A 14,303-nucleotide genomic window follows, 5' to 3' on the forward strand; every position below is an offset into this window, starting at 1 on the left:
GCCTTGGTCGGCCTGATGGATTATCTCCAATTGGGAATTGACAGAAGGAGTGTGACTCTGTTGATTCTTTTGGATATCTCAGCAGCTTTCAATACTATCGACCATAGTATCCTTCTGGACTAGCTGAGAGGATTGGGTGTGGGAGGCACTGCTTTAACGTGGTTCCGCTCCTACCTCTCAGTCAGATTCCAGATGGTGTTGCTTGGAGACTGTTCTTCAAAATATGAGCTTTTATATGGCATCCCCCAGGGCTCCATACTGTCTCGAATGCTCTTTAACATCTACATGAAACTGCTGGGAGAGATCATCAGGAGATTTGGTGCAGGTTGTTATCAGTATGCTGATGACACCCAAATCTATTTCTCCATGTCAACATCATCGGGAGAAGGTATAACCCTCCCTAAATGCCTGCCTGGAGGCAGTAATGGGCTGGATGAGGGATAACAAACTGAGGCTGAATCCAGATAAGATGGAGGTACTTATTGTGTGGGGTCGGAACTCAGGAGACAATTTTGATCTGCCAGTTCTGGATTGGGTCACACTTCCCCAGAAGGAACAGATATACAGTCTGGGAGTGCTTCTGGACTCAAACCTCTCTCTAGTGACTCAGGTTGAGGCAGTGCCCGGAGGAGCTTTCTATCAGCTTTGGCTGATACGCCAGCTGCATCCGTTTCTTGTGATAAACAACCTCAGAACAATAGTGCATACGTTGGTAACCTCCATACTTGACTACTGCAATGCACTCTATGTGGAGTTGCCTTTGTACATAGTCTGGAAACTGCAGTTGGCACAGAATGCAGCAGCCAGGTTGGTGTCTGGGTCATCTCGGAGAGACCATATTGCTCCTATATTAAAAGATCTACACTGGCTACCAATATGTTTCTGGGCAAAATACAGGGTGCTGGTTATAACCTATAATCGCCCTAAAGGGCATTTACGACAAGGTCTTCTTCACTTTGAGCCCCATCTCTCACTGAGATCATCCGGAGAGGTTTAACTGCAGTTGGCACCAGCTTGTCTGGTGGCTACACAGGGACGGGCCTTCTCTGTTGCCACCCTGAGACTCTGTAATACACTTGCTGCTGAAATAAGAGCCTCCCCATCTCTGACAAAATCACCCAGAAACGAAAATTTGGGGCAGTGTACAAATATAATAAATAAATACCTCAACTGGATTTGCTGTAGGTCGCCCTGGCAAACCTCCTAAGCCAGCAGTCAAGTCCGTGTCGACTCCTGGCAACCACAGATCCTTGTGGTTGTCTTTGGTAGAATACCATTGCCTTTTATTCTACCTTTGGTAGAATACCAGGAGTCCCATGCAGTATGAGATGATGCCTGGCAACGTTTTAAAAAGGAACAGCGTGTGTTTCCTATTCATTGTGTGTGGTGGCATCAGGTATGTATTCCAATGTAACACATTTCATTTCTGTATCAGCATCATGGATGTGTGCATCTGTTAGCATTGTGTGTGCCTGCTGTAGTTTAGAGTTGCACGTGGGAGTCATTCATGTGTATTGTGCTTGTGTTTTTTGGCATAGGGTCATTGTGTCTGTGCCATATGAGTTGGCATCATGTATATGTCATGCATGTTGCACGTTGGTGTCATGTCCTTGATTGGTGCTTTCCATGACTGGCTAATATAGAGGTAGGCATAAGACTGGTGTGGATGTGACTTTAATGCCTTGATTATCCTGTCCTAAATGGGACAGGAAACTAGACTGTATGGTTTTCAGATCACTTTCAGGCATTTCATTCTATTACGTAGAGAACATAATCAACCCCCAAGTAATTAAGCAAAACAAAGGAACATAGGAAGCTGCCATATATTGAGTCAGACCATAGGTCCATCTAGCTCAGTATTGTCTACACAGACTGGCAGCAGTGGCTTCTCCAAGACTGCAGGCAGGAATCTCTCTCGGCCCTATCTTGGAGATGCCAAGGAGGGAACTTGGAACCCAGAAGCTCTTTCCAGAGTGGCTCCATCCCCTAAGGGGAGTATCTTACAGTGCTCACATATCAAGTTTCCCATTCATATGCAACCAGGGTAGACCCTGCTTAGCTAAGGGGACAAGTCATGTTTGCTACCACAAGACCAGCTCTCCTCTCCACAACAAGACATGGTTGTGAAGGTAAATCAGACCTGTGCACTTTGGCATCATTTGGTATGTATCATATTCATAAACTGGAAAATCCTGGTGCTTACAGCTAGTTCATGTATCCATGTACATCACCCTCAGGGTCAAGTGGGATTGCTAGTGTGAATGATCAAACATCACAGAGACCTTCCTTTCAGTTTAGTCATCGCATGAGGGGGAAATGAGTGATTTACCTGCATAGAAGCAGTTCTTTGTGAATATCTTGAATGTGATGTCCCTGACAGTTTTTAGGGGGAAAGTAAAGATGTAGCTCTTCACCCAGGCTTTTAAATGAAAGTATTGTTTTTACTGTTGTTGCTTTGTGTTTTATGTATTATTGTTTTTAATGGATTACATTTTTAGAGATATTATTCTTATATTTATATTGTCTGCACTTTCTATATTATTTATTTATACATTTATATCCCGCTTTTCCTCCAAGGAGCCCAGAGTGATGTACATGGTTTTGTTTATCCCAACAACAACCCTGTGAGGTAGGTTAGGCTGAGAGATATGTGACTGGCACAGAGTCACCCAGGGAGCTTCATGGATGAATGGGAATTTGAACTCAGGTCTTCCTGGTCCTAGTCTACTCTAACCACTATGGTTAGAAGTCCACTAGGACTTCCTGGTCCTAGTCTACTCTAACCACTATGCCACACTGGCCCTCTTTTTAATTATGTATTGTTTTAATTATATTGTAAACTGCTTGGAGATCATCTGTACTTTAATATTTTAATTATGCATCATTTTTAATTATGCATCAAACTGCCCAGAGATGTAAGTTTTGGGCGGTATAAAAATGTGTAAAACAACAACAATAATAATATTGTAAACCACTTAGAGATTATATTAATGAAAAGTGGTATATAAATTGAACAACCAACCAACCAACCAATCAATAACACATGTACCCAGTGAAACAAGTACATTGAGAAAAATCCGAGGGAGAACTGGCAGGAACTACCTGGGCTAGAACTGGGGAACCATGGTCCTGTGCACAGTCCCCACCCCACCCATGTAGTGATCCACCAGGACTACAGGTGGGTACAAAGGTTCTCAAGCTTGGGTCCCCAGATGGTAACAATATTTGTTCAATTTATATACTGCCTTTCATAAAACTTACCCCAAGGTGGTTTACAAAAGTTAATACAATAAAACATTAAAATCAATTACGACCATAAAAACATTAGAAAACACCAAGAAGCAACAGTCATTAAAAAAAACAGAGTGGCTGGAAAGGTATATCAGAAAACATATTGTAGAAGTGGAAAAGGCACAGAACAGGGCAATGGAGAGGATGACCTGCTGGGAGCACCTTCCTTATGATGTAAGGCTTCAGCATCTGGGGCTTTTTAGTTTAAAAAAATGGCGACTAAGGGCAGACATAATAGAGGTTTATAAAAGTATGCATGGTATAGAGAGAGTGGAGATAGAGAGACATTTTCCTCCCAGGCAGTGTTCCCTCTAACAGAGATTCCCAGATGATGTTGACTACAACTCCCAGAATCCCCAGCTGCAACAGCTTTTGCTTGGGGATTCTGGGAGTTGTAGTCAACAGGATCTAGAATTCCCTGTTAGAGGGAACAACACTGCTCCCAGGGGTCATACCATGAAACTGACTGCTAGGAAATTTAGGACTGACAAGGAAGTTACTTCCACACAGCACATTATCTATGGAATTATTTGCCACAGGATGTGTTGATGGCCATCAGCTTAGATGGCTTTAAAAGGGGTTAGACAAATTCATGGAGGACAGGTCTATCAATGGCTACAGTCTTGATGGCCATGGGCTACAGGTTTCCATTCCAACCACAATAGAAAAAGACCAGTTGCAGGGCACCAAAGCAAGAGAGAGAGGGCATGCCTTCATCTCCTGCTTGTGGGCTTCTGGTGGACAAGAAGCCCAGGTGGCACCTGGTGGGCCACTGTGGGAAATAGGATGCTGGACTAGATGGGCCTTGAGTCTGATCCAGCAGGGCTGTTCTTATTATGTTCTCAACCCAAGCATTGGTAGCCTATTTTCACCCAATGACTTTCCTTGTTGGAACTTCCTCTTTTGTATGTGCCTGCCTACAGGGAACAGATTGTTTGATTAATTAATTGAAAGCACGGTCTGCAGTTCTGCACCACAATGCAAACCTCCCCCTGTGGATTGGCAGCAGCATGATGCAAATTGCTTTTGTACTAGAATTCCAACAAGGAATCATGGGTATTCAGGACACAAAATATGTATATTCCTTAAGCAGAAATGACAATAGATTTGGAAGACTTTTCAGTTCTATAGTTCGAGGCTTCCAATTAACACAATATAGCCCTTAAGCTGCTTTTAGGATGCAGTACTTGGGACTGTGTTCCCATCATCAGGCACTGTCTTCCAGCACAGCTTTGGGACTGGACCAATTGAAGGATGAAAGAGCAGAATTAATTCTAAAAAGTGACCGCTCCAAAATGTTGATGTCACCTTGGTATCTACAACAATTCTGCTTTTATCTTTGGGGGCAGGGTGTGGAAAGATGCCAGTGATAGAGAGCAAAAGAAGAACTACAGAGAGAAATGGATGGCCGCCAGAAACATGTTGTCCATAACGGTTTATAAAGAACATCCTCTTGCCTTATATAATCCACCAGATGTCATTCAACTGATTTTTTTTAAAACAACCCTACAACTAGTTTGTGAGTCATGGGGTACAACCACAATGGAAAAAAGATCTATTGGCTCCTGTAATGAAAGTATTAGGTAGGACACAGGATAAGTATTATTAAAACATTTCAAGAGGACTAGGAATAATTTTTATAAACTGTGATTTAAACCACTTGGTGTTTTTTTAAATTTATTTTATTCAAATTTTTATAGTTTCACAAGACAAAACAGTAAAAAATTGTAAGCAATACAGCAGCAGATTAAATGCAAAACTGAAACTAAAAGGAACTTGTATACAAACAGAAAATGGGTTCCTGAATCAGTAATATTCATATCAATACAGCTAGTTAGTTTGGGGTTCATGTCAGTCCATAACTTAAGATATAAGAAGGTATCAGGTGGCACCTGCTTACCACTGATATGCCAGTTCCCTACGGTTAGCATCCAACAATTTAAAATGTTTGGCTCACCAAACTCTTTCCAATCATTGCCTTGTGTGATTTCTTTTCCAAGAGCAGCCTCCATTTGCTGGAGTAGACCAATGTATCTTCCTCCAGAAACAGCAGTGCTGTTTCAGCACCAAGATTTTCTATAAGGTTGAAACCAAGCCCTTAAGAATATTGTAAGGTAAAAGTAAAGTGTGCCATCAAGTCAATTTTAACTCCTGGCACCCACAGAGCCCTGTGGTTTTCTTTGGCAGAATACAGGAGGGGTTTACCATTGCTTCCTCCTGTGCAGTAGGAGATGATGCCTTTCAGTATCTTCCTATATTGCTGCTGCCCGATATAGTACCAGCAGGGATTCCAACCGGCAACCTTCTGCTTCTTAGTCAAGCATTTCCCCGCTGCGCCACTTAAGGTGGTATATCCATACAAAGAAACAATTTAAACTTCTAGCTTTCTAATCATCTGCTCAATAAACAATGTTAGCACTGCAGATACTGAAACCTTAAGATTTCAAACCCATTACCTTTTTAGAGAGTTTCTGCCTTGTCATAACATCTATCCTGTTCTAGGTTGAGCTGGGGTCTTCACCAAGGCAAGGATTCAAGAGTGACACAGACCTTGGACAACTCCCAGGACGAAGGAGTCAGGACCTTGGCTAGTTCCGAGCAGGAACACAAGAGCTGGATACGGCAACATAAAAGGGAGGTTGCTCCAGCAGCTTCTTGGAGCAGGCTGTTGGTTTTCATAACTGCTGCTGAGGTAATCAGCCCCCTTCCCTGGGAAAGACTGTGATGGCTTCTACTAGGCGGCAGGCCCTCAAGGGACTCCTCTGAGTCAGATAACAAAGGCAGGGCTGTGTCCTTAGGACATGTAGAGGTCCTGGCTCAAGTTCCCGTGGTTCTGCTATGGGGGGGGGTCCAAGTGGCACAGGGACACCCCCAGGTCTGGGTCAGTCTTCCTACCCTGACTCATTCCCTGAGATATCTGCCTCATCCTTCAGTTGGAGGTAGTCCTGGATCTGGGATCATGACTGATCTCTGCTCAGTGCTGGGAAGGCCCCTTAGGAAAAACAGAGCCCTCTCTTAACAAAGAATACGGCACAAGAAATATTTATAAACCACTTTTTAACCAAAGCTCCCAAAACGGTTTACATAGATATAAATAAAATGGCTCAGAGAGACGATGCCTCTCAATACCAGCTGCAGGGGAGCAACAGCAGGAGAGAGGGTATACACATACCTCTTGTATGGTGTTCAATTGGGGCTATACTCCAATTTTGAGAAGGTTGAGGCAATACAATCGACCTTTCTGAAAAACATCTTCCAAGTACCTGGTTGTGTGCCCAGAGTAGTGCTGCGCCTTGAGGCAGGATTGATTAAGGTTGAAGCTTGGGCATGGTTTTTCATTTTGAGCAATTGGCTCAAATTGATGTTTAGGCCTATTGGTATTGTCTCATTGATTTTTCAAGATTCTTATCGCTCAGCCTGGTTGGAAGCTATTGAAGGGAGATTGCAGTATTACGGATTTTCACCTGCAGCCATTCTTAGTTTGCCTTATGAGGAGGCTAGGGGCAGACTTAAGGAAAGGATTCTGGATGTGGAATCTCAGATTGGCAGGAGTCTAATTCCTAGGGGTGTTTTCCTGAATGTTGAAACTGTAAGCTATTCTCCAGCTAGATATTTATCTCTTCTTACAGTACCTAAATTTTGTAGGGCTTTAACTTTGGCCCATTGTAACGCCATGAATACAGCTGTGCTGCAGGGGAGATTCCAAAATATTCCTTATCATTGCCGTGTTTGTCCGTGTGGATCGGGAGAAGTTGAGACGATGGCTCATGTTCTTTTGTATTGCCAATTTTACAGTGACATTAGGAAGAAATATATTTCACCTCAACTTATCCTGTTTCCAGGATTAACTGAAATGGATTATTTAAATTTAATTTTAAAGGATTGTAAAGAGGAGTACTTACTCAATGTTGCTAAATTCTGTTATATTTGTGGTGTTATTCGGAATGAAGTTGTTAATTCTAAATGATTTTATTTTTGTAATTCTGGCCATTGGCTGTATTAATACAGACTGACTGACTGGCATACCTCTTGCCTGTGGGCTCCCCAGAGGCATCTGGTGGGCCACTGTGTGAAACAGGATGCTGGACTAGATGGGTCCTGTGCCTGCTCCAGCAGGGCTGTTCCAGCAGGGCTGTTCTTGTGTCTCCCTGTCCCCAAAGGGCTCACAATCTAAAAAGAAACATAAGATAGACACCAGAAACAGTCACTGGAAGGGGTACTGTGCTGGGGGTGGATAGGGCCAGTTGCTCTCCCCCTGATCAATAAAGAGAATCACCACTTTAAAAAGGCACCTCTTTGCTCAGTGAGCAGGGGTCATTCCAGGAGGCAAGCACTGGGAAGGGCTATGCTTCTCAGCACTCTGTGCATGCTTTCCAAGATGCTGCAGGGGCTCAGGAGGGTTCCATTGCCCTTAAAAGAGCCCCCCAGCACTGGGCAAAGTACAGCACTACACTTTGGGAATGTTAACCTTCGCAAGGTGCCATGGCTTATGCAAGTTTTCCTACCTTTGGCTGAAGCTTCATACAGGCCCAAATAAACAATTTTCAGGGAGCCGCACTTAGGGTTGATGGTGGCTGCCACTGGTCCCCAGGCCTTACAGTGAAGAAGACTGCACTTCTGGAGTTAATAAAACCCCTTTGGCTATTATAGCACTAGATACCGAGCTGGGCTCCCTTAGCCCGGTTTCAGCTGGTCGTGAGAATAGCCTCTATATATGCACCAACAAATTTCAGAGGCAATGAATGAGGAGAAATGGATACCATAATTACACTATGGTAGCAACCTTATTCCCCCCCCCCCTTTTTGACATTTTATATCCCACTCTTCCTTCAAGGAGCCCAGAGCCGTGTACTACATACTTAGGTTTCTCCTCACAACAACCCTGTGAAGTAGGTTAGGCTGAGAGAGAGTGACTGGCCCAGAGTCACCCAGAGAATCCTCTAGCTCTACATAAAATCCTCTTGATTTTATGTAGCTAAGAAAAAAGGTACAACCCTTTACTATAGGTACACAGGAAATGTTTAGATTATTAGACCACAGGAAATGTTTACGTTGTCCCCCCCCCCCGCATTTATTTATGCTGAAAAGACTCTTATGAAGTGTGCAAATCTGTTGAAGAGGAGAGAGAAATTATAAACAATTTGTAATCCAGAAAAGTGTCATTACTGTTTATTAGTGTAAAGGAAACAGCACTCAACCAACAATAGCCCCCATGCCGTTTAGAACAAAGAAGTTTGTGTAAGTACTTAAAAAACAGAAAAGAAGCATTGGTTTCCTTCAGGACGTTATTGAGAGCAGTTTGTAAACAGCACAGAATGACCTTCGTCCAATAAGTTTAAAAAGTAAATGAGAAATATTATTTTACAGATGGTGGTGAAGAAAACAGGAAGCCTCACAAGTCAGTAACATTTATAATGCTTTATTGAGTTTTGTTATAAAATATTTCCTAGTCTTTAGAACACAAGTTTATATATTTTCTAAACCATTATTCCTATATTCATATTCACAGAAAGGTTAAGTGCTTATGGAAAAGAGAATTATTAGAAAAATCAACTTCTGAGAAAAAGAAATGCCACCCAAGCAAACATTGGTTATAACTAGGTTTCATTATGGAACTGCACATTCAAATCCTTTGAGGGTTTTAGGGTTTGTTTGTTTCTTTGTCAAATCCATGACTCCTATGTTGTATACAAATTAAAGGATGCCATTTGGAATCCAAACAGCAACTACTGTTTTATTTCAAATAAAATTCAGTGTATTAAGCATTGTCAAGTACATCCATGCGTTCATGCCACACCATGATCTCCCTTTGAAAGGTCAAATCAAAAGTGTTTTGCAGACAGTAATTAAGATTCGATGTTATTATGTTGCAGTTCTGTACAGTATTGAATGAACAGATAACAATGGCTGGGGCTTGTCAGAAATGCACCAACACACCATCACTGGTGAGCTTCCCATTTTGAACAAGAATATTCCCATCCTGCTGTGTGGGATTTGATCTGAATTTAAACCAACTACTCTTCTGACAATCCTAAGCATGTTTACTCAAATAAGTCCCACTGTGTTCAATGAGACTGACTAGGGCTGTGATTTGCACGAGGCTGAAAACTAGAACCAGTGCAATACAGACACTATTCAGCAATTTTTCATTGGATACATGAAAAATTGGTCTGATAAACTGATACAATTCAATATAATACAATGAGCCCTTTCTCACGAGCAGTGAGAAAGGGCAAGAGGGCTAGTGAAGGCTGAGGGTTCCCTCTTTGGTGGGGGGATTGCCCACCCAGACGATTACCGGCTGCTGTCAGTTGCTGGGAGGGCCGAGATGTGTCACTCTGCCCCTCAGAGCTCCCATGATGCACCGTGCGAGTGCACAGTGCATTATGGGAATCCCCCCTCCCCTTCCTGAAGCTGGCCAGGAGCCCCACAGCCCGCCAGTCCTGGCTGCAAGCAGCCATGGCTGGCAGACGATCACAAAAACAGAGTTAGGAGAGCACTTGCGAGGTGAGTTTGCTGCCGAGGCACCGCCGGGACTGGGCCTGACGGTACACATGTGCAGGCAAAACCGGGCTGGGCTTCCTTAGCCTGGTATTGCCTGCCCGTGTGAATAGCTTCAATATCATGTTGTATTGGACTGTATCAGTGAGGGGCTTACCTGAAACTTAGCAAAAGGCTTCTTTCCAACTGGCAGTTGGTTGCCTCCTGAGCAGCAGTAGTGGCAGTTTAGCACACAGTTTTTTGCAGCTGGCAATTGGCCCACAATGCACTGGGCAAGGAAGCAATGCCACAGGGTTTCACCCTTTCGCCAGTGCATTTCTCAGTGGGGAGGAATGGCTGCTGCTATAATTACAGGGCATAGCTAATCCCCCCCCCCCCAGTAGAGCACCAGGGTAAGGATTCAATGTCTTGATGTTGCTTCCTGCCCCAGTGCATTGTGGGGTGACTGCCATCAGGAAAAAGGCAGTGTTTTCACGTGTTGCTGCTGCTGTCCAGAAGGTAATTCAAAGACAGAAGGGGAGACCGCTGCTCACCTATTAGGTAAAGCCTCCACCTCTAACCCCACACCAATGCACTGAATCGATCTGATGTATCAGCTCAGTTCAACACATCCAAACCCGCTGTGTGTTGGGTTGATGATACACATGAACAGGATAAGATTGGAATGGCTCTTGGTTTTTTGTTGTTGCTGCATAGCACTAAAGATTCACTCCCTGGCTCATATGCGTGGGAGTGTAACCTTGGGACCAAACTACACGTGGCAGTAGTCAGGCCATATTAACCCCAATGTGCTTGCTTTTTCTGGTACAAATAGTGCATGGGAAATGATCTGGATCAGGCCCATGGTGGGTAAGGGGCCTTTAGCCCAATACAGATTGTAGGCCCTCCACATGAGTTATTTACACACACATGCTTTAACAGACAAGCGGAACTTTTCTTTCCGTGTAAATTGCATTGGGGGGGGGGGCACACAGACCAGGACCACAGCAGGGTGTCAAAGCCCTCTTTACATCCCCCCTGCTACAAACCTGAGCTGGATCACACATTGCTCTTGCATGCTATTTACACCTTGTTTACCATAACTTCACCTGTGTTTGGGCCCTTAGAATAAGGAATGAATGCATAAAGTACACTTACAAAGAATGAGCCTAAAGGAAATGAGTGATGTGTCACAGGGCAGAGTCCAGTACATTTTAATGTCTAAATAACTTGCAAAAGCTTTAGAAAGAAACTCCTGCAATTCAAAGGGAGAACAGGTCGTAGAAACCTCCTACCTTAATTTGGGAGCTCCGCTCTCTCAAATTTCAGTCGTGTGTCACAGTTAAAAACAAGGTCGGAGGTGGGAGCTCGATCGTGAGCTAAGCTGCAGCTGGGTAGGATGATTTTTCTTCTTACCTCGTTCTGAAGTTGGGGACGGAATATGGGTAGGACGTGCTCACCTTACCCAACTGGAGCTCAGCTCATGATCAAGCTCCCTGCCTCTGATCTTGTTTTCAACTGACATAAAATCAAAAACTGGGTGTATGCAGAGCTCCCAAATTAGGGTAAAAGGCTTCTCCTGCCCTAATGTCAACCAGGTGAACTGCCCTTCTCAATCTCAAGTCATCCACCAGCATCTCTGAAATACCAGTCCCAATGCCGTCTGATGGGCAATTGCAGTATAGAATGGAACGGAACGTGACTATTTAGGTGACAACCAAAGCTACTCAACAGGATTTTATGAAGCTTACAGAGAGCCAGGAGTACAAATACCTGTCACTCCCTGTCAGTCATATAAGGCATTTTAATTTGGCACTAAAAGTTTGGGACCGTGTGTCACTCTCGTATGACTTCACTCCATGCCTCTCGCCTCTTCCCATAACCTATCTCTCCCACCAGCTGTCTCCAACCCTTCTTGGAGACTGGAAAATGGGTGCTGTGGAGAAGCCAAATATACTACAGCAATGTGGGCCAGAGAAGAGGCCTTGGTATTTCAGATGGTAGCCACAGGCCATATTTTGCCCATTCTGGGGTATTTCATAGCTAGGGACCCTAACCCTTTTAAATCTCAACATTTATCTCTCTTTCTCAGAAGCAGGGACATGTTTCCTTTATATTGTGCGATAGGTTTGATTAATACTACATTGATTGTAAGTAATAGGTAGCAGCATTTAATAGGAGTCATAGCCTCAGACTATGTAACAGTGGCACTTATTCAGGCAGATCACAGAATATGAGAGCTGGAAGGGACATTGGAGATCTTCTAGTCTAACCCCGAAGTGTGAGAAGAGGATGAGGAGAGGAAGGAGGGATTGCAAGAAGGCACAGAAATGTCATTTGAGAAAACTGGAAGCAGCAAGATGCACCCCCAGGGTGCATTAAAGTCTTACCACAGCCCTATCAAGTTATTTCCTGAATAGTGCAACTGTATTTACTATCTTTTCATGAGCATGTTAAAGGGTAAACAAAAAATTGCATCGAATCATCCCTGTATTTGAACATAACACAAATGTAAGAAAGAATATGACTTCTGTGTCATTGTCTTGTTCTGGTTACCCCCTAGAGAGGCTCGAGATAATGCAGGCTCACAATGGCCAAGTCTGAGGAGCTCTTGCTTGGAAGAGGTCTTGTTCTAGCCCATGTTGAATGAGTTGGATGTTGGTTGAATTATTCTTCAGGAGATGCTTTAAGAGGTGTGCCAAACTTCCAGTTCAGGCTAGCTTGTGACTTCTTTAGATTCGATACTTCGCTTTGCCATGGTTATTGATAACACAGATGTGCTGAAACAATATAAGTTTAATATCAATTCAAAAAGGTCACCGAGCCAATTCGTAAGGGCAGTGTTTTGCAAAGCTCTTCAGTTCCAAGAATGGTAGCAGCATAGCAATTGTATCTGCACTTAAGTGCCCAAGCTCCACAACAACTTAGGGCGATCAGATGAAGAAGGAACAGAGATCCTCCTATTTTTAATACAAAGAGCCTCTTTTCATGATCCGTGAGAAGGGCTCCGAGGTGGTCTGCAGGGAGAGCAGGTTATACTTACCCTTTACGCAGACAAGTGGATCATCCGCCCAGATGAGCACCGTCTCCTGTTGGTAGCTCCAGGCAATGGAGTGCCAGGGCATGCCACCCCCTAGAGCTCCAATAATGCATCATGCAAGTGTGCATTATTCAGACCCCCACCCCCACCCTGAGTCTGCCAGCCATGGCTGCAACTGGGCCTGCAACCCTGGCTAACTGGGCAAAGAGGCACCTTTTTAACATGGTGGTTCTGTTTATTTAGCAAGGAGAGAGCAACTGGCCCTATCTACCCCCAGCACAGTACCTCCAGTGACTGTTGCTGGCATCTGTCTTACAGTATGTTTTTGTTTAGATTTTGAGCCCTTTGGGGACAGGGATCCATCTTATCTATATATTTAATTCTCTAGGTATCCTCATGGCTAATCTTGTGTGTTGCAGCTCTCGTGAGAGTTTGTGAGCAAAGGCACCTGACTGGGCAGTGGAGATTCCACATGCAGATAGGGAGGAGGAGGAGCCTGTGATGGTTAAGGACAGTTGGAATGCAACTATTACTGGTCAGATAATGTTCTTGATTGTAGAGGAGAGGAATCTATATAGAAAAAAGGATAGTGGACAGGGGTCTGCAAAGAGAGGGGTCGTGAGGGAGGAAAGAGCCCCTTCAGAAGGCGGCTGCCATTATGTGAATTAGACGAGGAAACAAGATGAACAAGATCTGTTAACTCAGGAAGTGGGAGGGGGAGGGGAGACGGAGGGGGGAAAGCGAGTGGAGGAGAGAGAAAGAGAGAGAAAGGGAGGGGGACAGAGAAAGAAGGAAGGGCGAGGGATGGGCCCGAGCCTGTCAGCGGCCTGAGGGGAATGAGTGGCCATGGCGGCGGCAGCAAGGAAGGGCCCAGCCAACCACTGCTGCCACTTGGGACTACTGAGGCCATTGGCAGAGGGAGGCAGGCAGGCAAGGGACGGGCCCGGCCTGTCAGCGGCCTGAGAGGAATGAGAGGCCATGGCGGTGGCATCAGCGAGGAAGGGTCTGGTCAACTGCTGCTGCTCCTGTAGGAAGGAGCAGGAGTGGGGCTTGGGTGAGGAGGTCTCTGGGGATAGGAGGCTGCAGCTTGGCCAATAGGTGCCAGCAACGCTGCAGCCGCGACCAAGAGGGGTGAGGGGGATGGTGCAAAGGGATGGAGGAGGAGGAGTGCAGCTCAGATGAGGGTGGAGAGATCTCTGAGGTGAGTGGGGTTGTGGCAGGGGTGAGGGGAACAATCAATTTCTAGTGAGAGATGCTCTGTGCGGGTTAAGCTAGTTTATTTATTATTTCTCTGTATAAATCACTTTGGAACCTTTTGTTGAAAAGTGGTATCTAAATATATGTTGTTGTTGTTGTTGCAAGCTGCCGTGGCTGATAAGACGATTGCCAAAATGGGGTTAGGAGAGCGCTCACTCTCCTAACCCCATTTTGAGGGGTGGCTTCACAGGCAGGTTTGCTGCCATGTGGCTGCCAGGATTGGGCCTGATCCCAG

The 14,303-nt window shown here is 44.6% G+C and overlaps 1 protein-coding gene and 1 long non-coding RNA gene across 5 annotated transcripts in view; one reads left to right on the plus strand and one right to left on the minus strand.

The window, feature by feature from the left end:
* Positions 1–8,431: 8,431 nt before the first annotated feature.
* Positions 8,432–14,303, minus strand: part of PRTFDC1 (phosphoribosyl transferase domain containing 1) — a 75,130-nt gene continuing 69,258 nt past the window's right edge. For all 3 annotated transcript variants that reach the window (XM_053262875.1, XM_053262874.1, XM_053262873.1), the window contains one exon: positions 8,432–12,551. In XM_053262875.1, the coding sequence (XP_053118850.1) occupies positions 12,504–12,551 (48 nt within the window). In that variant the 3' untranslated portion in view covers positions 8,432–12,503. The remainder of the gene's footprint in view (positions 12,552–14,303) is intronic.
* Positions 9,704–14,303, plus strand: part of LOC128330279 (uncharacterized) — a 34,455-nt gene continuing 29,855 nt past the window's right edge. For both annotated transcript variants that reach the window (XR_008310034.1, XR_008310033.1), the window contains exon 1: positions 9,704–9,798. This is a non-coding gene — a long non-coding RNA (uncharacterized LOC128330279). The remainder of the gene's footprint in view (positions 9,799–14,303) is intronic.

Source organism: Hemicordylus capensis, chromosome 6, assembly GCF_027244095.1.
Source record: "Hemicordylus capensis ecotype Gifberg chromosome 6, rHemCap1.1.pri, whole genome shotgun sequence".
In the NCBI taxonomy this organism is placed as follows: Eukaryota; Metazoa; Chordata; class Lepidosauria; order Squamata; family Cordylidae; genus Hemicordylus; species Hemicordylus capensis.